Source organism: Anomalospiza imberbis, chromosome 1 (assembly GCF_031753505.1).
Source record: "Anomalospiza imberbis isolate Cuckoo-Finch-1a 21T00152 chromosome 1, ASM3175350v1, whole genome shotgun sequence".
NCBI lineage: Eukaryota > Metazoa > Chordata > Aves > Passeriformes > Viduidae > Anomalospiza > Anomalospiza imberbis.
The window spans coordinates 108,226,662-108,250,904 of record NC_089681.1 but is presented as its reverse complement, the minus strand read 5'-3'; the positions used below and the strand labels follow the sequence as shown (position 1 = coordinate 108,250,904).

The 24,243-nt window shown below is 40.2% G+C and overlaps 1 protein-coding gene across 7 annotated transcripts in view; it reads left to right on the top strand.

Annotated features, from left to right (window-relative positions):
- Positions 1-22,408, top strand: part of FYCO1 (FYVE and coiled-coil domain autophagy adaptor 1) — a 45,360-nt gene extending 22,952 nt beyond the window's left edge. For 5 of the 7 annotated variants that reach the window (XM_068204744.1, XM_068204766.1, XM_068204776.1 and 2 more), the window contains exons 11-19: positions 453-620; positions 1,050-1,199; positions 2,636-2,841; positions 3,191-3,335; positions 11,953-12,036; positions 14,878-14,973; positions 16,658-16,868; positions 18,155-18,264; positions 18,685-22,408. In XM_068204744.1, the coding sequence (XP_068060845.1) occupies positions 453-620; positions 1,050-1,199; positions 2,636-2,841; positions 3,191-3,335; positions 11,953-12,036; positions 14,878-14,973; positions 16,658-16,868; positions 18,155-18,264; positions 18,685-18,760 (1,246 nt within the window). In that variant the 3' untranslated portion in view covers positions 18,761-22,408. The remainder of the gene's footprint in view (positions 1-452; positions 621-1,049; positions 1,200-2,635; positions 2,842-3,190; positions 3,336-11,952; positions 12,037-14,877; positions 14,974-16,657; positions 16,869-18,154; positions 18,265-18,684) is intronic. The other 2 variants (XM_068204786.1, XM_068204756.1) reach the window with 1 other exon arrangement.
- The last annotated feature ends 1,835 nt before the right edge of the window (positions 22,409-24,243 follow it).

Below are 24,243 nucleotides of genomic sequence, written 5' to 3'. Positions count from 1 at the left end.
AACAGCTTTAATAATCTAACTCAGGATGTGTTTTCAAGGTCTGTAATGTGGACCTGTGTGGTGGTGTGGATAATCTGTCTGTCAGAAATCTACAGCCTCTTCATGAGGTGTGGGCTCGCACAGAGTCTAATAGGTTAACCAAAGCCTATGTATTTTTATATCTTTATGCTGATATCATATGTGTTACTCCTAGCTGGTAGCCATCATAAGCTTTACTATAAGCAGGGCATCCAAGAAATTGCTAGTTGCTGGCTGTGTTCACTAGATAATAGATATATGTGCATTTTCAGTGGTCAGAAAACTGGGGAGATTCTGTCTAGCTCTAAAAAAAATGCAAACTGAGAAAAATTTCACTGAAACTACCTGTTTATCAGGGTGGAAGAGCCCTTCTTCCACAGGGAAGACTTGAATTTACATGAGCTAAAAATTATTCATAATTGCCTTTGTATCAGGATCCAAAAAGAAGCTGATGAAGCAAAAGAGAAGATCCTGGATTACACTGAGAAGCTCAGCAAGGTGGCAGCAGACAAAGATAACAGTGACCGGAAGTTATTTGCTGAGTTGGATGACCTGACAAGAACAAAGCAGTTCCTTGAAGAACGTTTGATAGAACTTATCAGGTTGGCATCAAAATAAACAGCAAGCAGAAATTAAAATCCTTGCTTAGGATGTTAAGGGATACTTCTTGCATCATCCAGGCTTATATTCCCAAATTGAAGATATTAGCAGTTGAATTCATTAGCAGTTGAAATTTTGCATTTCCATTATGTAGTAACTGTAACTGTAACACTCAATAATATCTCCTTAATTTGCTGTCTGTTTTTAAAAAATAGTTCTCTGCATGGCATGTGTTCTTCTCCCTGTCTTTACAGAAGCTTCAGTAGGTTTTTTTGATCTATCTTTATGTCTGAAAGCTCCTTAGAATTTTAGGAGCAGAGGAATTTTTATTGTGAAGCTTTCACCAGCATTCCAGTTGAGGTTGGTTAACATTAAACCAACACTATGACAACTTCTATGTGTTTTTCTTTCTTTTAACTGTGTCATTGCAGAGATAAGGATGCTTTGTGGCAAAAGTCTGATGCTCTGGAGTTTCAGCAGAAGCTTAGTGCAGAGCAGAGGTGGCAGGGGGACACAGAAGTTAATCACTGTCTGGACTGCCAGAGAGAGTTCTCATGGATGGTGCGCCGACACCACTGCAGGTCAGTTGATGAACTGTATTGCACTGTTCAAAAGTAAAACTCAGTATGGTTGTCTGTGTGGAGGAAATATTTCTTAATGTTCCCAGTTCAGTGATCAAAATTGTTGATACATGACATTGTAGAGGCTGAAAGAACACATGAGCTTACAAGAGGATAAGACATTATTGGAAAGATCCCTTGACATGTATTAAGACAAAAATCTGAATGCGACTCTGACCTGGGGAGTCTCTTAATTTCTCATTTCTGGAAACAAATATGATCACACCCTGTATAGTGTGTTTCTTTGAAGGACTGTGCACTGCTCTGTTCTTGCTCTACATAATATTCACCAGGATGGCTTTGCTACTGTGGTGGAAGTATTCCAGAACAAGTTTCAACGTTCTGTGCAATTCTAAATTTGTTTACTTATACTAGGTATGTTCAGAGATAATTAAGTATTGCAGAGTAACCTTTTTTTTTTTTTAAGTGGATATTAATTTTTCCCCTACTGTTAGTATTAACTATCCAATCTAGATTTATTAAAAAGTATTTAAATGGGTATATTTCAGGGTCCTAGTGATATGTTTGGTTTGCTCTTTACTGTTCTTTATCCTCATGACCTGATTTGTCATGTAAGGAAAGAAGGAAGCACTGGAACTGTTTCCATTTCACATGAATGTAAACAACATTCTATAGGGATTAGTGAATGGTGAAGTAATTTCGGGTAGCAACTTCCAAATTACTCATTTCTGCTAAGGTCTCTGAAAGCTGCTTGTGTCTTCAACCAGTAATGATTTAAATGATGAAGAAAAACAAAAGCATTAAAATTTCCTGAGTAGTAGTCATCCCTGATGGATGCTTTAATTCATGAAAATCTCAAAATGCTCATTAAAAAGTAGTTGACAAGTTTAATACTGTGAGGCTTCAGAGTGGAGAGGGCAGGAGGAATGAATGTACACATATGTATCCAATACTGGATTTTTTTCCTTTCTGAAGGGAAGAGGGGTCGTTATGAAGCAGAGACATAGAGATGTGTTTTTAAAGTCCTTATAATCAAATCAAGTTCTGTTCTACCTGTCTGTGAGATTTGGCCTGTATAGTATTAAGTTAATTTTCTTCTTACGTACTTAATATAAATATTATTTATTTGAATTGTATGTTTGTGGACATTTGATTCCTTCATATTTTTTTAAATTCTTTTTTAGTTTTTTCTGTTTTACCTGTTTATTAAGGTAGCAAAGTGTGAATGTGAATTTTTGTCCTGTGCTTGTCAAGAAGACTTGCTTCACTTCAGAAAGGAGTGTGGTCTGTTACGAGTTCTGCCAATGGGTGTAGCTTTCATGCTTTTGCAGAAAACAAGATCATTATGAGAAAGCCCCAACCTCTGTCACGGAGATATGTTCCGGCTCTGTGTGTGTGGTACTTTTCTAACACTTCTGGTTTTGAATCATTTCTAGAATGTGTGGCCGCATTTTCTGCTACTACTGCTGCAACAACTACATGGTGACAAAGCTTGGTGGAAAAAAGGAGCGTTGCTGCAGAGCTTGCTTTAATAAGCCTAGAGTCATTGTGGACAGTACAGATGACTCTGGATCCAGTGCCAACCAGGAAGGATCACCAGCTTCATTGGAATCACCTGTGTCACCGTCTGAGAGGGCTTTTGGTTAGTTTATTGTTTGCATGCTGTGGAGAAATAAGTATGGTTCTTTGACAGTCTCCAAGAAACCACACAGTCACCTCCTGCTTCAATGACTTGCAGGAGGTCATGGAGGGCTTTCAGGGTGGGACTGACCCTGTCTTTAATTGATATTGAGAGAAACATTCATGCATATTAAATGAGTGTCAGTCAGACCAAGATTTTCCATTAGTTCTAATAGTTATCTAATGCTTCTGTCAATGAAGGGGAATGGCCCAGGCTTGCCCCTTAAGGGTTTTGCTTGTTTGTTTTCCAGACAACCAGCTAATAGTGTTCATGTTTTTTCTCATGGTTTTTTTTTTTTTTTTTGGCACAGTTGCAAGTGAAGCCTCTAAACCACCAGATGATGCAGCTTTTGATATAATCACTGATGAGGAGCTGTGCCAAGTACAGGAATCAGACTCTCTCCACAATGAAAGTCAGATGGAAAGAGACTCTCTGGATCAAAGTGTGACAGATCTGTGAGTAAACACTACTTCTCAAAGAGGGAAATCTTTGGGATTGGCTTTAGAATGTTCTTTTTTTTTCCCCATTCAGTGACAGTAGTCAACTTCTGTGTAAAGTGAAGACCTCTGTTCCCAGGCCATAAGTTCAGTAGAACAACACAAGATAATTTTGGTCTATTTGCACAGTCAGCATTCAATCTAGTAAATCTAAAACACTCCATGCTCTCTTTCCACCTGCTTCACCACAACACAGGGGAGTAGTCCCAGCTCTGTGCTGTCATCCGGCCAGCTGTCACCATTAAAGTCAGCATTCAGACTCTCTGTGTTTCTAGACTTCCTTACTACCTTAGAGATGACAGCTTACAGAAGAAAAGAACAATTATGTAGCTACATCAGGCACAAGTTTGTTTTCTTTCTGAAGAAAATGGGAGTAAGTACAGATTTCAGTAATTTTTTAGTATCTATTTCTACCTAAATTACCAATGAAAAGGATTTAAGGCCATCTGAATATTCAAATACTTGGTTTGCAAATGACATTGTAGTATTTATTACAGTTTAATTTATATCTATTTTTAGGCAAAATATTGGTTTACTATTGTTCAGATATTTTCAAATGTTTTACAAAAATTCTGTTCTTTAAAATATATTGTCTTTTGAGAAGAAAAAACGAAAAGAGAAATTTCACCTAAATTATGTACTTGCTTTGCTTCCAAGCAGAAAAATAGACAGGATAAATCTAAATGCTGAACTGAAAATTGTCACAGAGTAAATAGTCTGCTGCTGAGAAAGCAGACCTAGACTCTTTTGCACCCAACAGACACATTTCCGGTATAAACCACAATGACTTGCAGTTTGTGTTGAAGACAGACAATACCGACTTGTTTATTTGGTAAAAAGACTTTTCAAAATTCTACATATTTGTTTCTTGCTAAATACCTTAAATGTATTCTGCCTGCTTTGTATACAGTTAACACTGACAGTGTATTCCTGCTTATCATGTGCTGAGCAGACATGAATGAACTGAGCTTAACAGTGCCCTTGTGAATTTAGTGCTGCCTTTGTTTTGCAAAAGGACAGATTGTGGTGGGGAATTTTTGTTTGTTTGTTTTTATGAAGAAAAAAATTGAAGTGCACTGCTTCTTTTAATTCAAGCTATTTGCAGCAGGTATATTACAGGTGTGTTAGCTCTGGAGAAAACAATCATGAGAAGTGTTGGTCACCATTTGTTTTCATTTGAGATTGGTCTAATTTCATCTTGTCTGACAAAGTGTTCAGGCAGGAAGGAAGGATTGCCACTAACAAGGGGATACTATTCTTGAAGAGCACCCATGGAACAACTTACTTGCACCATGTAAACTTTTAAAGGTTGTCCAGCTTCCCTTGTTGTCAGATTATAAGCAGGAGAGTCAGGAAATAGTGCTTTATCCTCTGTTGCCTTTTGTTAGCAGTTTCATGAGCAGGTGAGAGAGTCCTACTGTGGCTTTGAACTTGAAACATTCTTTGCAGAGAACACAAATGACACCTGCCCTTTTCCATGACACCTGTAATGTTTAAAAGGCTCAGGCTCACTAGCCTGAGCACTGGAGAGGAGAATGGCCTTCTTGCATTGCAGATGACTTGTTCATTGTGGGTTTGTGTTATGGGAGAGATCTAGAAATTGATACGTGAGTCAGATGATGGTGCGGTGCCTGTGGTGCATGTTAAAGAAAAATAGCCGGGGACAGTGCTGATTGTGACAGCACACAGGTCTTCTCACTTGTTTCTGTGGTGAGGAGTACACGTGTACCCAAAGCTTGAGTTTCATTTAGCACAGGAAGGAGCAGGAAGTGCAGCATGAGATACTTTGGTTGTTTGTGAGTAAATGTGCTAGAGCCACTATATTGTCTGCTGACCCTCTGTTCTGTCTTTGACAGCAGCCCATGAGATATGTATTGAAAATTTTCCTCTGTGTTTTCTCCCATACTTCAAGGACCTGCAGTTCAGTGACTTTCTGAGCTACTGGTTTGATTGCTGCAGATTTCTTGGCTGTACTGGGCTGACCACCTTGAACTTCATGTAGATGTATCATCTTAATTCTTTTTCTTTCTAAAGTGTCCAGCTAAATGTGACGTATTTCTAGGTGGAAACTTCACATAGTCTCCACTGGCATTCCAATAATGTTCTCTTTGCATGAAATGGAATATTTGGAGTAGAATTTGCTTAGATAAAGTGTCTGGGGAACACACAAAGGATCCAAGATTGCAGTTGCTAGATAGAGGTCTGAGGAAGGCATGCAAATAAGTCAGTTTTCAGGCTAAACTTCTTTATTGAGATCTGCTGAAAATAATCCAAGCTATTTTTGTTTTGCCAAAGGTTTGAATGAGCTGGTGGAGCTCTAAAAATGAAAGAGATGAGCAGCCAGGAGAGGGAAGAGAAGGGAGGCTTGTTGTCCAAGTAGAGCATCTGCGATTGACATGCTCTGTTGACATAGTTTCTTATGGCCTCACTCTGGCTGACAGCAGAGATTTTCACACTGACTATACCTAGAATACTAGGTGTGAGTGCTTGCTGGACTGAAAATGCAAGTTGGTCCTCGAAGTAGTGAATTATCTTAAAGGACATTCCTGTTCCTATTTTCCCCCTTTTGGTGCCTTACTGTACTTTTACTCTATTTTTCACTTGATCTCTTCACTTAGCCCTGCCACTGTTGTTCTTTCCTTTAAGTGACATGAACCAATTACAACAAAATTCTTTCATAACAGCAAATCTTGAGAGGCTGCCTTTATTGGTGCAGGTCAGTTGAGAATCAATTAAAACTCACCTTAGTCATCAACTGCAGAAGTGTGTGGCAGAATAAGAGAGATGATTGGACCAGCATAACTCTGGCTGACCTTGAAGTAGCTATTTCCTAAAGGTTAGGATTAAGCAGCAGTTACTTCATCCTTTCAGCTTTGTTATGTGTGTTTGGACCAACCTGATCAAAATCTTGAATGTGAGAAGCTGAGATTAATTGTGCAATTGTGATACATCCTGCTACTTCAAGGCATATGGGTTTTCTTTTGAAGTGTTGTATTTTTGAAGTCTTATTTCTAAAGCACTCACATTTGCATATTGTATTCTAAAACAAAGGGCTCCAGGATAAACCAGCGCTGTGTTTCCATTTTTATGTGTTGTAGGCATAACATGCCTGCAGTAAATGTTGCAGCAGCAAAATCAAGATCATAGACAGTAGAAGAGTGAAAAAAACCCAAAGTTGCCACTAGCCTGGTACAGGAACAAAGAGTTTATTCACACCTTGGTAGTGGTGGAAGGAACATCTCAGCCTGTCTGCACAGTGGTTTCTTTGGTTTGGATTGTTTTTCTTCTTGACGACTCATAACACTCTTTGCTGGCCTAATTACAGCTCGCGGGCAGGGCGCGGTGTAGCCAAAAGGGGGAAGTGAGCGTGGTCTGAAGCGTTCCCTGCCCAGTGCAGAACCATCCAGGAAGGAGAGGGGACAGGAGCACTTCTTGCCACCCTATGCTGGCAAAGTCTGCATTGCAGCTGTGTGTTGAGATGGCACCTTTACACATGCAGTGACACCACATTGCTTTGTAGCTTTGTTTTTAAGGATATTTCACTGCGGGAGAAACAAGAGATTGTGTACTAAGGAAAGGATCGCCTAAGGAGCTGATTCCTAAAGGAAAAAGTGGTGAGATGGGCACACTGCTGCCAAAAAGGGTCAGGTTCCTCTGAGCTGCAGTGCTCTGATAGGAAGGCCTGGGTATTAATGGGGTGTAAAGGAGCATCCAGAGTGTGGTTTTTGCAAGAATGGTTGGAAGCAGTTAAAATTGGTATTTCAAAGCTGTAATGGAAAGGACTTTGACCCTTTGGGCCAGACCCAATCCTGCCTTTATTGCAAGCAGCCCATGGCTGCATAAAGTCCTCCCTTGACTCCTCTGCAGCATCCCTTCTTTCTTTTCCCTGTTCCAGTCTCCACACCTGCTCTACTGCTTTGTGCAAGAGCTTTTGCACACTTTTCTGCCCCCTGCACATCTTTTTCCCTCCGACTGGGAAGTGAAAAGACCAGAGGTGGAAAGGGAGAACTGGTGGAACGAGGTTGGAAAACAACCAAGGAATCCACAGTTTCGTGACAAGGGAACCAAGGTGCCAGGAAAAACAGACTGGAAAGATGTCATGATGCAAAGAATATTTGGAGAATCAGGGTGCGAGAGTTTGCATCTACAGAAACACTGCTCAGTGTTGGAGCCCATATGTGTGTGATATGATATTCCTGGTGTTCACAAGAGGCCTGGTAATCTGGCAACATGACCTCTATTATCAGATATAAGATACAAAGATGTGTATGGGACATTCAGACTGTGAACCTGATAGTAGGTGAAAGGCAGATGAAAATGCTGCTTTATTACAGAAATTTTAGATGAATGCTAAAGGATTTTGCGTACAGACCTTGTCCTAGATGGGAAAAAAAAAAAAAAAAAAACCAAAAAAACACCCAACCACACATGAAACCCAGCATTAAGATTGAAATATATATGTTTAAAATTCAAGAATTCTCATTAAATGAATGGGCTGAACTAAAATATGTAATATATTTGAAACAATTAATAAAAGCTTTCATTTACAAACACCATTCATAGAAAACCAGCAGGCCAGAGGTTTGCGAGTCAGGAAATTCAAATTACCTTTGTTTCATGTCATGAAATGTGGAGTTTTATCTCATTGTTTTTTATACTTCTGCACTGTTAACTCAGTTACCGGCTTGGACTGAAAAAGCAGGAAGCAATGAATTATTATGATGAAAATAGGATGGTTCTAAACTGATCACAGTGTTTTTACTAATGGTATTTCCTCTTTCACTCAGACTCCCTACATCAGTATTTACAAACAAAACAAACAGGAAAAAATAAGCTGAAAAATAGTTGCCAGATTTTCTAGGCAGTTTTATAGTGAGTGCATATATAGTGAGCAGATGCTTGTGGCATCTGCACTATATAAAGCAGTAAAAGATTTAGAGTCTTCCTCTTTGGTGGTTTGCCACTGTTGAGCTGTAACTTGCCATTTGGTATATCATGATTTTTTAATAACTTTGTGTTAGTACTTCCTGATTTTCATTCCTGTGAAGAAATAGAGGGTTAAGACAGGCATAAAAATAAGCAAGAGCTTTTGTTATGGTAACTGCATATTCAAAGCTCCAGTCTGTGATTTTTATCAATCTGAAGAAAGTATAGGACAACTACAGAAAATATTTTTATAGATTTGTTCTTTTGAAGACAGGAAGGTTTTAATAATTAGTGAGTAGCAAATGATCATGGCTAGCATGGGAATAAAATAAGCAAGAGTCACTTCGATCTCTTCAGGAACCAGTTCTGTGTGATAGTTTGGGTATTCTTCCTGACATATTGCTGTATCAAAATTGACACCTCCCAAAAACCAAAGTGTGTTGCAGCAAAGGCTTGTGAGATCACTCAGATCAAGACAGAGATTAATTTGCCCCATGTCATTTGTTTGGTTTAACACATGTGCTTTGGTGGCAAAAGTAACAGCAATAAGCTGGTCAAAGGTAATAGACATTAGAGTTAACATTGAAGTGTATACGAGCTCAATATAATATGACATGCCACAGTGCCTGGAGTCCACACCTGAGCAGCAGAGTATGCCCAGAGTGGCTGCATCCAAAGAAAAACCCAGTCAGCTATAGCTACATTCAGCAAAAGTACCATCAATTTCTGTCAGTGTCTTTAGTTTCATCTAGAAACTTAGTATGACAAAGACCAGTGCATTTCCTGCTAGGCCAAGGATGAAAACAGCAAAATACGTATGTGGCAGGAAGACTCTTATTTATATGAAAATTCTGATTTCTGTTTTCATAGGGATTAGTGATGGAAAAGTTATAATGAAAGTTAGCACTATTTTGTAGTTGCCATGTTGCCTTCTTTTTAAAGACAGCCTGGAAGGAGACATATTGAGATTTTTTACTCAGCAAATAATTAAATCCTAATGCATCCAGGAGACAGACAAAATCCTAAGTGCTGACAGATAAAAGTTGTAATAAAGCATCCATGACAGACAAAAGCAAATCTTTATTTGCTTAAGAGGATTGTCTTGACAATCAAGACCCAAACACAACAGCTGGTGTATTTGAATACATCATCTGTTACCAGATTTATACTGATGGGGACTCAAAAGCATACTCAAAAGACAATTACAAAGAGGCTTCTGAAAACAATAAAGGATTAAACTTTCTAATACATCAGTGATTTAATGCTTGGATTGAGGTTTCTGGGGAAACCCATGAGAGAAATAAAATTTGTTTTGCCAAATTTACCATTTAGGCTCAGGTTGCAGAATCTGAGCATCAGAGTTGTTTGGCTTGGGTTGGACCTGTCCCAAAAGGCAGGGTTTGAGTCTCAATGAGAACTTCAGAACTTGTGTTTCAGTTAAGTCTCATCTTGTTCTTTAGATGTCAGTCACATAATCAGATGGCAGCATTTCTTCCTTTCCCCATTTCAAGTGACTTACTGAAACATGAAGGATTTTCATTAATGCACTATATTTGTATTACTCTCAGAGGGAGGAGCGACCAATTCTCTGTCAGCCCCTTCCATCACACTCCCTCTCAAGTGTGGATGGGGTTTTGCAGTGTCAGCTCTCCAAGTTAAGAAGAGGCTTAACTCCTTAAGCCTCTCCTTAACAGCCCTGCAGTCAGGGCTGTTGCCAGCCCATAAAAGTAACAGCCCTAAGACTAGTGATCTTTGCAAGCTGTTTACCTGGTAAATTAAGTATTTTGTAAGGTAAGATTAGCAGAACTAACCTCTGATTCAAGATTGGCTGAAAGGCCTCACCCAGCAAGTTCTAATGTACAGCAGTTTGAGTGTCCCTTGGTTCTGCAAGAGAGGGAAACACTATTGAGAGAAACGAGCCCATGCAGGCAGATCTTAGCAGCAGCCTGTGCTACCATAGCTGGAGTGCTTCTGGGACTCTGACTTGTAGAGCAGTGAGCTTGTATCTCTCACTACTTGAGTTTGGTACCTGCAAATGCATATAAAGAAAACCAGCACAAATTTGACTTACTTCTGCAGCATCATGTATTGAAACACTACTGACAAGAGAAATGTAGGGCTGTGTAATGCTCTTTAAAAACTGAGTTCTCCCTTGTGCTTCATTGCATGTAATAGCACTTTCTCTACCTCTAAACAGCAAACTGGAAGCAAGGTGCTAAAATATTCACAAACTGTTCCTGTCAAACAGGGGAGCAGCTTTTATCAGTTATTTTCAGATGCAGAATAAGGTATGAGGATGACACATCAGTGGCTAAGCTATGTGGTAACATATGGGTTGTGTGAATTTATCCCTTATAGGGAGTGGGCTGAGAGAGTAGCTGTTACTCCTGAATGGGTCAGTCTGAAGAGCATTTGATTGTAAAGCTGTGAAGGACCTTGGGTGCAGAAACCACCCTGGCTGCAGGGAACCTGCAGGCTCTGGGATGGAGCGGCCTCTGTGGAGCTACAGGCTGGGCAGGGAGGGCTGGGCAGCCACTCTGCTGAAAGGACCGGGGGCTCCTGGTGGATACTGGTGTAAACTCAGGCCAGAAACTGCTTCTGCTATATCTGTCCTATAATTCTGCCTCAGTTTCTCTTTACAGCCTCTAAAGAACTGTGTGAAAAGAAAATTCAAAGGTATCTTAACTAGTGTTACCCACAGAGGTGGCTGTAGCCTTGGTGATCTACAGGCTGCAGTATTTGGGCTATACTGGCAGCAGCTTGTCAGTAGGTTTAGTGTTGATTTCCAGTCGTCTGTTTGCTGCCTCCTGCTGGGAAGGGGACTTGAAAGCACCCTGGTAATCTCTAATTGCTTGTTCTGAACATTTTTCAAATGCAGTGTTTGAAAGCTATCTTCATCTCAGAGCCTTTGCTGAACATCTTCCCTATCACAATAAAAAACAAAACAAAACAAAAAAATTAAAAATCAAAAATATTTTGCATGTTGTCACTTGGAACACAGAAATATACTTTTGTCATGATTCTTTCCCTAGTTTGTTTTCTCTGTATTGTCTCATCTTGAAGATAGAGTGTGACCAGATTTAAGGCTGGGGAGTCCTTTTGTATTGTTTGTTGGTTGTTTTTCTTTGTTTCATATAGGATGTAGCATAGCTAAGTCATACATACTTTTTTGAGAAATAGCTGGGATTTCATTTGTAGCAGTAAGCATCTCACTCATAGCACACAGTGATGGATCTTCATGTCCATCCATCTTTTTCTGTGTAGTTTTGCAATTGTCTGTGTGACGCTTTCCCATCTCAACATATGTCAGGGTTTGCCCTTAACACTTCCATCCCCTTCCCACCCATACACCCTCATGCAAGACACTGTCTTGCACCCTGTTAAAAACTCAGTGAGCTCTATATCCCCCTTGCTCCATCCCAAATGATGCCTCTTTTCTTGCCCATGTCAAGGGCTGCCTGTGGTATCCTTTCTCCTGATCCTTTACTGTCCTCTTTCTATTTTTATTGCTCTTTGTTGGGTTGGAAAGGAAGGCTAATAACTAATTTAGGGTACCTGGGGTGGGTCTGACCTGCTAGATGACAGCAGGCCCAGGGAATCATGGGTGCACTTCAGCATAATGCCTTTGATTGTTTCTTTGCATTTTCAGATGTATTTGCTGGGCTAAGCAGCTGTTAGGGGCTCTGTACAGCCTCCAGTCTCCGTTTCAGGTTTCTGCCTTTCACACAATTCGGTAAGAGTCTCACCTGGATGACAGAAGTTCTCTCCAGAAATCATTGCAGTGCTGACTGGCAGATGGCTTCTGGGATTTCACTGCTCAGCCACATGAAGCTGACACCTCTGACATGTCGCTACAGCTGTCAGAGCTCAGATGTTTATGAAAACAGAAAATTGCTGAGTCTAGATTTGAACCATCTTTTTTCAGGTTTTAATTCTAAAAGTGACTTCTAACTTTTAACTCCCCAAGCTGTTTATGATGTTGGCCACAGTATTTTTAGTATAATATGTAAGAAATGCTTTTTATGTATAAGAACAGGCACAGTGGACAAGGCCATCCACATTAGGGACAGTGTCCAACAGCAGGTACCTGAGGAAGTGCATAAGAACAAGACAAGCATGAAGCAATAATTCTTCAAAATGCTCTATCAGCTTCCAACGATCTGTGTCTTGAGGCTTTGCTGAATCAGAGCTGTTCTCTTCTTGCTGTAGTGTCTTTTCCATGTTTCAGTTCTTTCTGCTTTTAGCCCCACTTCATTTCACTTTTAAAAAGAGGAAGAAGTGAAAGAATACAGACTGTTTAAATAGATACACCAGAGGCTGCATATTCATAATCTAGGGACCTGGCAAGCTGTAGGAACATCCTTAGTGCTATCACAAAGGGTGAATGGATCATGCAAGAATAAAATCTGTTGTCAGGGGAAAAGTGCTCCAGTTGAATCATGATACTGTTTCTTATATTATAGCCTGCCAGACCTTAGTTTAGACTGTTAGACTCAGTGAGATATCATAAAGAGAAGGAGGATTTTCTTTGTGATTATAAGGCACTTTGGTTTAATGCACAAATTAGGAGACGTAGCATTCCCTTAGCCTTAGATGTGTGGTGAATGTATTGGTTGGAACAGCCAAGTGGCAAGGTAACCCCTAACCGTGTACTGGGTTGCAGCAGCAGGAATAAGGAAAATCATGTGCTAGAGGAGAACATGAACATATATTGGTCCTGGGATTTAATTTACATTTCAGGTTTCCAAATGAAAGATGAAATTAATGGACTAAAATCAAGAACTCTAATGGCGTTGTCTAGTAAATAATGGAGTTTGACACTTCTAGAAAGCCAGTCATTTTGTAGTTCTCTTGCTCTGCATGAATTCAAGGCTGTGAAATTAAATCTGTGTAGCTGTGGTGGGATGGGAGACTTATGTGGATTACAGCATGAAGCCAGTTGCTGTTCCCACTGTGCAAGCAAAATGTACGTGTAGGTTTATAAGCTATAGTTTAGTTTTCTAGTTTGTTGTTTTGGGGTTTTTTTTCAGAATCATTTTTCTTATCTGATTGTATTAAGATAGTTAACAATTAAATTATTTGTATCAGTAAGTATTTGCACAGATGTTGTACTAACCTTTGTGAACCAACATGTAGTAAGTACTTAATTCTTACATTCCTTGTACAATTCTGGTTACAGCTCAGGTTTTGGCACAGCTTTGAGTCTCCCATGCACATCCCAGCTGTCTCTTTAGGGTATTAACAGTAGTAGTGTTACTGAAGAAGTGAAGAATTATTCAAGAGACTGCAAGAATAAAAGAACAGGAATATTGAGATAACAGTTCAGGAAATGTATAGACAGAGGGTGCAGTTTAATTTGCAGTCATAACAGTAAATTCGTCCTGTTTCCAAACAATAATGTCACTGCACTAAACTGACATGGGATTGCAGGTTGTTGACCCAGTATATTCAGATGCTGCTTATAACCACCTGAAGGAGATATTCTCTCATGCTCTTCTGCTCAGCAATGCTGCTTGTAGAGCAATGTCACATTGGATTTAAAAGAAGATGTTAAACTGTGCATTGATTTTGAGAATTGGTCTACAGCAGGTGAGGCAATTATGCTCTCTTGGGGAATTACTGCACTTGATGGTTCAGAAGCACATATTTTATTAAATTCCACTGGTTTTTGGAAGGGACCAACCAGCTGGTTCCCTGTAAATAAGAATCCTTGGCATTTTTTCTGGGACAGCTTAATTGTCTCAAACTGCTGGAATGCAGAGAAACAAAACAAGAATCAGTCAGAGAAGCTTTAATTTACTTGGAAACTATCAGCATTTGTTTCCTGACTCTCAAACTCATCCTTCTCTCTGTGTCCAACCCTGTAAATCATACCTGGTGCTACTCCAGTGTTCACCCAGAGCATACACCTTTTTTTGAGGTAAGGAGTAGATAGCAGGTTCTTCCTTCTGCTTCAGTGCTCACGGGACACATCATGGTGTGGAGGAAACGTCCTGTTTTGTCATTGTGTAACAGTACCTTTGGTGTATTTGTGTTTGAATCGTGCAGTATTTTTTGTCATTTTTTTGGTAAAAGAAGAAATATGGTAGCAATTCAACAGCAATAAAATATGTTTTGTGTACATTGTCAGAGTAAGGAACTGGATAGTAACCTCCCAGATTAAATCCAGGGAGATGTCTTATCCTTTTGCAAGCTTTGTTTAAGGGACAAGTGCAGACTGTTTTGCCTGTGTCTGCCACTCAAGTTCCCACCTGCCAGAAATCTTCAAAACCTGTCATCGTCTCAATAAGAAATTTATGTTATGATTGCAGGAAAGATTTTCCAGATGTATATATGTATTCCTCTTAGCTCATGAAACCAGGATAAAAACAGTTTTACATTTGTGCACATTGATGAGAAGAAGGGGGCTGCGGTTTTGCCCCGTCCTTTCACTACAATGGGCCAACTAAGAATCCTAGAATTTGGTATCAGGACTATCAAAACATTTCTGTTTTAGGAAGGCATCAGCATGCAGATCATAGTTGATCACATACTTCTCAGAAAATAATGATTTTCCTTCTTTTCCTTGTTCTAGAAACAGCACGTGTAATTCTTCAACTTTCGATGAATCCGAAGACTGGCAAGTTGCTCAAGATGCTGAGATATGCTTGTTGAAGTCGGGAGAAATTATGTAAGCAGAACGATTTCATTGCTATAGGTGAAAGCATAAAGGCTGAGATATCAGCTATGTGAGCACAAGCCTTGCAGCCTCCTGGAAGAGCTGCTCACTTGTGCCCCACAGTAGAATTTGGCCTGAGGAGGATGAGAGGGTGTAACTTAACCATGCAGAGCAGCAGCAATGAGCCAGGTGCTCCCTCTTCAGTCCTAGAAAACTTCAGTGCAACAGCAGGGAAATAAGAAGGAAAGATGTAGGTCCACATCACATGAGAAAACATTTCCTATTTTTATTGCAGGAATTGCTGTCAACATGAAGGGGGTTTAGAGAGAAGGCTGTGCAGTTCTAGCAGTCTCTGAAAGAAACTGCAAGGGCAAGTCAAGGAATGCAGCTCTAGTCAGACCTTTGCCAAAGGGACGGAATTCATGGCCTTTTGGAGCATGTATCTGTTATTTATCAGTGGCTTCCCAGAATCTGTTTTGCTTCCTCTGGTTGATACATGCCATAGTACAAAATGTTTGTCTAAGCCTCAGCTCAAGCTCTGTGTGTACTGTATGTGCACAATTCTCTGCGTATGTCCTGCTCTGAAATTCCTAGTTACATGCAGTAGTGATACAGCATGTCACTTGCACCACCAACAATGGAATCCAATGTGTGGAAATGCACATGACTTAGAGAAATTCACCTTTGTTCACTTTCCCCTTAAACCCTACCTTTGAAATTTTGCCTTAGTTATGGGAAAGGTTTTAAACTTTTGACTGCAAGGAGATAAATCAGTCCATGCTTCAACCTTGTTGCTGCTGTTCAGAGATCCAGGTAAATGAAGCAGTAACTAGAATCATAACTGGGCTGTAAGGCAAAACCAAGAATGATATTTATTTTATTAAAATCAAAGGTTACCTGAGACACAACAGGACTGTGGCTTACTCTGATCTCATTGATTTGCAAACCGTTTATTTGGCCTGAAAAGTGACAGATGAGATTAGTTTTAGTTAGGGTAATGTAGGTGAGATCCCATGGATCTTAGAAATTACAGGTTTCCCCTGGAAAGTGACCAGTGTTCTCCTGCTTCAGGGCCTCACTGATCACAGTCTTAAACAGATATTAGAATGAAGTCAGCTCATCTAATGCTGTAGGACTGTGCATCATCCAGATGCTAAGAATTTCATTTTTAACTAGAAGTATTTTGAGTCAGATTTTTGCAGCTTGGTTCGGTAAAACAGACCCAGATGTACCGTTAAGTGCTTCAGAACAGAGCTGCTGTTCACATTCCATCCACCTGTCCCCTCTGAACTCTGATCCCTCTTGTTTCTAGTGCAAATTTTTAGATTCAGCTAGGAAGGTGAATAAACCAGGTCACTTACTTTTTGTTTAAAAAGAACAGTAGAGGGCAGCACTCCTTTCTTATCTGTAGTAACTCTAAAAAGCTTTATTCCAGCACTGGTTTTCTTCAGTTGAAATGAAATAAATACGTGAACAAAATCCACTTGTGCTAGAACAGTGAAGGTTCTTAATATCAGTCAGCTTTTTGTACGTTTTACCTTCATCTGAGGCTGAATTTTCATGCATCTTGTGGACATGTCCCAAATACAATGTGGAGTCTACCTGAAACAGATGGAAAAAAAAATCAATGATTAGTGGTTTTGTCTGAGTAAGTGGATTGTATCTCTTCAAGTAATCATATATTTCTCCCTCACAGGATGAAATTACCCCTTACAGTAGAAGAGATCATGAATTTTGGAGAGAGCAACAGAGAGCTGTTCATCAAATCCAGCACCTACAGTATCATTCCCATCACTGTTACAGAGGTGGGACTAACAATCAGCTGGATCTTCTCATCAGACCCCAAAAGCATATCCTTCAGCGTTGTCTACCAAGAGTCTGAAGACACTCCGCTGGATCAGTGCAAAGTAAGGCCTTTGTCTCTTTACTACTTTAGAGGTTGTACTGCTCTACACTCATCCAGGCTACAGGAATTGACATGTGTTGCTAGGAGGTCTTCACCAGAATGCCAGTTGCTAATGCATTAAGGGTTTGTTTCTCCAGTTAAGCTGCAGTTCTGCTAAAGGCAAAGCTACATCTTTAATGTTGCCTGCAAAAGTTGAGTTGAAAAGCCCTGTAGCTTCTATTGTTTGCATCTGAAATTCACCCAGTATTATTAATCAAAATTGAATGTCCAAGTCTGCAAAATTCTCTCTTTTTCTCAGTTTTACTTAGTTTGTAAACTCTTTAAGGCTGGTTTTGCCAGGCCCTTGAGCAGAAGCCACAGGGAAGCAGATAAATTTCTTGGTTTACCTACATTTCTTACAATGAAGCATATACTTAAGTGCCTGGATGGTGTGCAAAATCTCTTTACTGTGCCCAAGGTACCCAGTTTTACATGTGCTGTCCGTATTTCATGAGGATTACAGATTAAGTGAATCTATTTTACTCAACTAATTGCAAAGTTTTGCTGAAGACAAGGCAGCTGTTGGTTTAATCCACCGTGGTAGGTTGAACTGTATAGCTGTGATTTACTGGGGGAATAAGACATTTATATAGCTTGTGTTAATTCACTGCATGGTTATTAGCTCCTTGTAAAATATCTCTTTTTCTTAATCTGAAAGCTGAATGAAGTATGAATGCTGCTTTTGTCTTGATATATTTCTTTGGTAAAACTGTGTGTTTTATAGGGTCATCCTTGATCTATGTCAGCTGCTCTTCTGACAGCTGTGCTAAGGTTTTACAGCAAAACACACATAGAACCACAGATACACACACTTTTGCTGTAAGCACAGATAAAAAAATGAGATTTGCTGAGAAAGCTTATTTTATAACACAGGGAATATAAAAACATATTAAAATATATATTTAGCTAAATCCTGCTCTTGGATATATGGATTTAATGTACCACTTGATTAAGTTATTAAGGTTTCTTAGATTAACATTTAAAAGCTCAGGATTTGATTCAATGTTTAAAGCAGAGATGAATAGCCATAGGTTAGTGCTATAAAGACATAATCCAGGGAAAACAGATGTCTCACTGTGAGATTTTAGTTTGGGTGAGTTTTTAATGCTAATCAGTTAGAGTAATTCATTTTACAGGCATAGATGCACTTTGAGAGTTTCACAGTGGCTGAAATCAAGGTTTTCTGAAAGAAAATGCCAATTTAAAGGGCTGATAACAAGCTTCATTTTGATCTGTATTGAATTCCAGGTTCTTATCCCTATGACTCGCTGCAACTCTCATAAGGAAACTATCAGAGGACAGGTGAAAGTCAGAAACGCTGGAATCTATACCCTGATATTTGACAACACATTCTCTAGGTAGGTCCTAGCTAGGCGTAAAAGGTGAAAAAAGCTTGGTTTTACAAGCTGTGGAACTGATCAGATGTACCATTATTCTGCCATTCAGAAGTATAAGAAAATTTTCCTTGCCAAGAGGTCTTCAAGACTGAGTTTTCGTTCTTGTTCTTGTTTGGGTTTTTTTCCTACCCCCACAGCAGAATTCCACTCTTCTTTCTGAACCTCTGGGAGGGTTAACATTAGTAAGCAAGTCATTTGTGACTCATTCCAAGACAGTTTAGTCAGGATTGTCATCTTTTTTACAACAAACCTGACGGCCCTGGCACAGGCATACTTCTTTTTGACAACACTGAATTGAAAAACTGTATACACTTCTAAGGCTTCCCCTCTTTGTTGGCTTCAGCTAACATGATCTTTTTGCTCTCTTTCTTTCCTTAACAGGTTTATCTCAAAAAGAGTGTTTTATCACTTGGCTGTTGAGCGACCTGTCATCTATGATGGAAGTGATTTTCCATAGCCTTTACTCTACTGTATATTTTTAATTAAATTTTTAAGATATGATATTATTTATGTACATGTGTAAGCATTCTGATTACCACTGTTTTTGAAGACTTTGAAACTATGCAATAGTTCTAATGCACTTAAGAGGAGATGTGTACACTAAAAACAGAAGCCTTTTCAGGAACACTAATGGTTCTGTACTGTGTACAGATTGCTGAAAAGCCATGTTGTGTGGTTTAGCAGGTCAATAATAACCAACTTTTTTCAGTGAGGAGAAAAATAAGTGTGGGAGTATCTAAATGCAAACTGAAATTCTCTGCTGAAAATTTAGCTATTTTTCTTCCAGAAATATCCTTCAAAAGGAAATTTAAAGAAAAATGCATATTTTTGACCTCTTCACTGAGGTGTAAACATAACCATATCTGTTCTGCTGTACTGCTCTTACAGTCAGAGCAGCAATTATGCAATACTTCAGTCTTCACAATTATTGTAATCCATCTAGAATTTCTTATCTTTTCCAAGTTTTATAAGCAGCAAACCATAGGAGTTTTATACATTTTGGGCTAAGATTTGGTAAGTCTTAACTGTCTTTTTCCAATGCTTTGGCACTGAATACCGGTTACAAAATAATAAACACGAAGCAGCAACTCCTTTCACTTTGGCTCACTGCACTCTGTATGTTGGCCCACGGAACCCAGTTCCTATGGTGAGCACCAGTGGCAGAACGCAGAACATCCCCAGTGGAATAAAGTACTGCTCACTGGGTGATATTGGGAAGAGGAGCATTCCTTTTTCCTGCCTTAGCACCTTAGTCATCAGCATTCACAGGAAAGCACAATTTCCGGGGAAATCAGCAGCGTCTCTCTCTCTCTAGACCATGTGGAAGGCAGCAATAATGTTTGAATGGGTCTCAAAACATCCGTTCAAAACAGAATGCATATCCAGGCCTGGTGAGCTCTCCACTCAGTGATGTTAGTGCATTCTGTCCCTTTCCTAAGCCTTGCAGTTGCCCTAACCAACTGCTAACTTTCCATCTCAGATTTGGGGGCTGTTAACACTGCCTTTTAAGGGAAGACTGGGTTCTCGCTTATCTATGTCACTTATACAAAACTTCTATGCAAACCATCTGCTTTCCATATAGAATTTCAGCTTTTTGTCAAATACCTGAAAGTGGATTTTTCTGTACAAAAAAACCTGTCTTCCAATAGAATGGCAAAACATTTGGCAGGAGAAAGAAGAGAAGCTCTTTCTCCCAACCAGCCCTCCTCGTAATTTAAGTGTGTCCAGTTTCTCATGTTACTGTTCTCCCCAGAAACCTCAGACCTGGAGGGGTTTAGTGCAGCAGTTAGTAGAAGACCAGCAAGACCTGTGAGGAACCCTGTAGAGACTTGGTGGCAGCTGTAGCTGACATTCAGGGGTCATGGTGGGAGACAGAAAATAAAGCATGAGGGGAAAGAAGAAAAAAGGGCAAGCATAAACTGAAGCAAATGGTTTGGGGAGAGGAAAGGGGCAAACTGGTAAAAAGCAAGGAGAGGGACTTGGAGGAATGAGCTCAGCTAGGGAAGGTGGTCAGGAGAGGCCAGCTGGTGTTTATGTTTTGCTGGTCCAATCCAATACTCATAAGGAATCTCCCACCCCAAAGGAGTGGTTGTTTAAAAGGTGGAGATCACAAAGCAAGTATTGGACATTTACACAGGAGCAGTTGAGGCAGAGGGAAATTTCTGATCATAGAAAAGAAAATAATTGCAGTTAAAGCTAAAGGTTGCTCATTTGTTCCAGTTGTTAACAATCTATAATACAGTGATCCTGAAAAAGATTGTTAAAGAATGACTACTTTTCATGGAGCACCTAGGATTTAGGTCTCTGACTCATCAACAGCGTTCCTTTGCCTTCAGCTGCCTTTTTCCCCATGGTGGTGGTGTGCTCCCAACCCTCTGCCAGGCAGAGTGGTCAGTGGAAAGTGCAAGCTCCTGAAGGCTGCAGTAGTTGTGTGCATGAAAATGAAATGGATGAGAGACTGAAGTGGGCAATGAACAGCAATAAATGGCGTGGATTGGTTCATTAATTACAGCATATTTCAGTCTTTAAGCTATGTTTTATATTTAATTAGGCAAGAAAAGATTATTTATTGCTTAAAAATGGAGTACTGTGTACCATATGCTATGCAATTTCACTGAGCTGTTACTGAAGTCTGCTGCAGTTTTATTTTAAGCTTTTAAGTGTGGTTTTTAAAAACATTTTGCTGTTGTTTACTTAGAATACTAATTTTACTGGGATATCTTTCTTAACATGCCGAATGTAAAGTAAAGGGACACTGTCAAATATCTTCAGCCAAAATATGACATCTCTGTTAAAAAGTATTTGAAGTCTCTCTACTAAAAATAATTTGACAGCCTTGCCTCTTGATTTCTCTCCACATCCAGTTCTTGACTTTTTTTTATTGTGTGGCAAATATTTTTAAGCCCCTGTTCATGTAGCTCTCCATGTAGTAAGCCAGATGTTTCTCTGAAAGTCTTTCATGTAGACAGTCCTGAGACTGGCTGAAGCCTATATTTGGGAAAAGGAGAGTAAATCCACTGGATTATTCTCATTTAGCATTTGAATCTTTATGGTCCCTTTTCTTCAGGTTTTCCTGCCCTTTGAGACTAATTTTATGGATTTTTTTTCTCTCTCTGAAAGAGGACTAAGAGTGGGAGTCAGAACCTGTAGTATAAAGATGAAAAGAAAATGTTTGCTTCTAACCAAAGACAGTACTTAAAGAGAAAAAGTTTCAAATGATGAAGTATCAGGCTGGTAAGCTACAAGTGGACAGGAGTGCAGCTGTTCAAAGAAGCTGACATTAATAGAGACATTTTGTTTAAATGTCCTGGACAGTTCATCACTGGAATAATGGAAATCCAATAAAGAACTTTGCACAAGGGCAGGCTTGTGCAAGAGATTATTTCATTCAAGCATCTCATTCTTCCATTCATAAAATGCTTGTTCATGTGAGTTATGCCAGCAATGCTGAAAAAATCTGTTTATAGGTGCTCAGGTGATGTGTTGAATTAGGCTTTTTATTATCTGCAGGAATGCAATAAAGAGAAAAATATTTTAAATTGATCATGAAATTAATTGAAGGAGATGTCACATTCATAGGACAAAGAGATTATACATTGTGGTCAGCATAAGCAATTAGATGTTTTTATGGATGCTGGAAAGGGTAAGGAGATACAGAGGGTAAATTTTTTTATTACGAGGAGGTTTATGCAAAGGAAAGAATGTAGTTTCTTCAAGAAAATGACAGTGTTCTTTTACTCCACATTACTCACTGTTTCTTTATGAAAAATGAAAGCGGTATTGCACAAGAGTGTACCACATTAAAAAATAGCAAAGCTACAAAAGCCTGACTTCTTTCCTAAAACTGAAATTGCACTATAGTTTTAATTATGCTCAGTCACTGAGGTTGTAACTTGTTCAGAAGCATCTTTTGGTCTTAACTGACAAAGAATTGCAAGCCCTGATCACATCAAACTTCCTGCTCCAGATATAGGAAAAATCATGTATACCAGTGTCTGTACAGTTACAGAAATGTTAATGGTTGTGTTGGAATGTTTTTCTTGATGATTTTTTTTCCCTTTTTTAACCTCAGGAATTTAAGAATAAAATTCTTTATCACTGCGAATGTTTGTCCCTTTTTTGCCTTGTAGAGATAGCATTTTGTGGAAGATAAATCTGATAATTGTATAATCTACTTGGGGTTTTTATGAAATTTATATTGCTGTCCCCTCATTTCAAAGCTACAATTACCAGTTGATGTTTCAGAGCATCTCCAGAGGCATCTGGACTCCTGGCTCTACATTCACAAAGACATCTGGACTCCTGGCTCTACATTCACAAGCTTCCCTCTGGGAGAGGCTCCGACAAAGCCTAATCTGGAGTATGAGGGACCTGCAAAGAGTGAGTTTTACATATAGCCAGTACATGTATAAGTGACCATGCCTTGCTGTACCTCAGCTCTGCAGAGAACTGCTGCAGCCATTGAAAGTCTTTGTGTCCATCTCCAGTAATGGATTTTTATCCATCCTGGGTAATATCCCCTCCCTTGGTGCTAGGGGAAAGGCTCTCCCAACCCTACTTCTGTTTTATATTTCCAGTCTGTGCCCCAAGAACAGGCCTTGGCACCAACAGGGTAACATTTTTCTGTGGGGACCATGTGAAGCTGCCACAAGGTTGTCATATCCTCTTCATTGGTCCTTGAAGTGTCACAGGGATGCCTGAAGTCCAAAAATAGTAATTATTGCTGTACTTCCACATCCTTCTGTCACTTCCCTGCTCTCTGGAAGAGGTGCTTCTATAAAGATGTCTCTGTTTCGGGCAGAGCAGGCACCAGGTAGGCAGGTTTGCCTGCAGAGAGTGAAAGTTTCCCCTGGGCTCTCCCAGCTTCCTCCCCTTGTACCACAAGCAGGCTGGTGCTGCTCTACATGACTGCCTGCACCATGGTGACAACGCAGCACTTGGGGCAGGGATGAGTCCAGCTGCCTCTTTGAAGAAGAGCAACAGCATAGGAGACTACAGCCCAAAACTGGGAACATCTAGGAAAAACTGACTTCAAAGAGCAGGGAGGGGACCCAAGCTATGGGAGATCTCAGGCCTCTACCAGGACTTCCAGCAACTGCTGGGTGCCCATCCTGCTAGAGCTGTGCATAAAACATGAGCAGAGTCCCCTGGGACTGCTCATGGAGCAAGGGAGGCAATACCCTTTGCCTGTGAGGAAACCTCCCATCCTGGAAGAGAGCATCAGGTGAAGGCTGGGGACACCCTAGCCAGGCACAAGAAGGATTGTGGTGGGATAAATGCAAGTAAAATATCAAAGCAAAGGGACAGAGGAGCCCAAGAAGGGTTTGACCACAAGGAGCTGGGAGACGGAGGCCCCCAGCAGATGCAAGAGGGAGTAATGGCAGAAAACACCTCCATGACTGAGTCCCTGCTGCCCTGACCAACAAGAAGGGTTGCTGATGAGGCTGCAGCCAGAGGGGTGCAGGGAGGCAGCTTCCCCTTGAGTTTGTGTGGTGAGAGCAGCTTGGGAAGCCACCAGCAGCTGCTGGACTGCAGGCAGCCGTGGTGGAACAAACCTCAAGAGTAAAAAGCACCCCCAAAGGAGGCTGGTCCCCAACTTCCCCTGGCACAGTGATGGGAGCACCCTGACTCAGAGTAGGATGTGCATGACCCAGGGACAACCCTGTCACCCCAAACTGCTGCAAATTCATTGCTGTTTCACCACCCTCAGCAGTTTCACCTGCTGATTGAGCACAAGTATTTCCCATTGCATTTTGCGGACTGAAGAAGCTTTACTTTCTGTGAGATGGCCACAAAGTTCAGGTTCCTGGGGCTGGTGAGACGTAGTGCAGGGAAGAGGAGCTTGCAGCAGCTAAAGTTTGCACACTTGTTTGTTTGCATTAACTCAAGGGCTCTTTGGGAGCCAGGAGAACCCTCTGAGTATGTGCCCTATCATCCCCA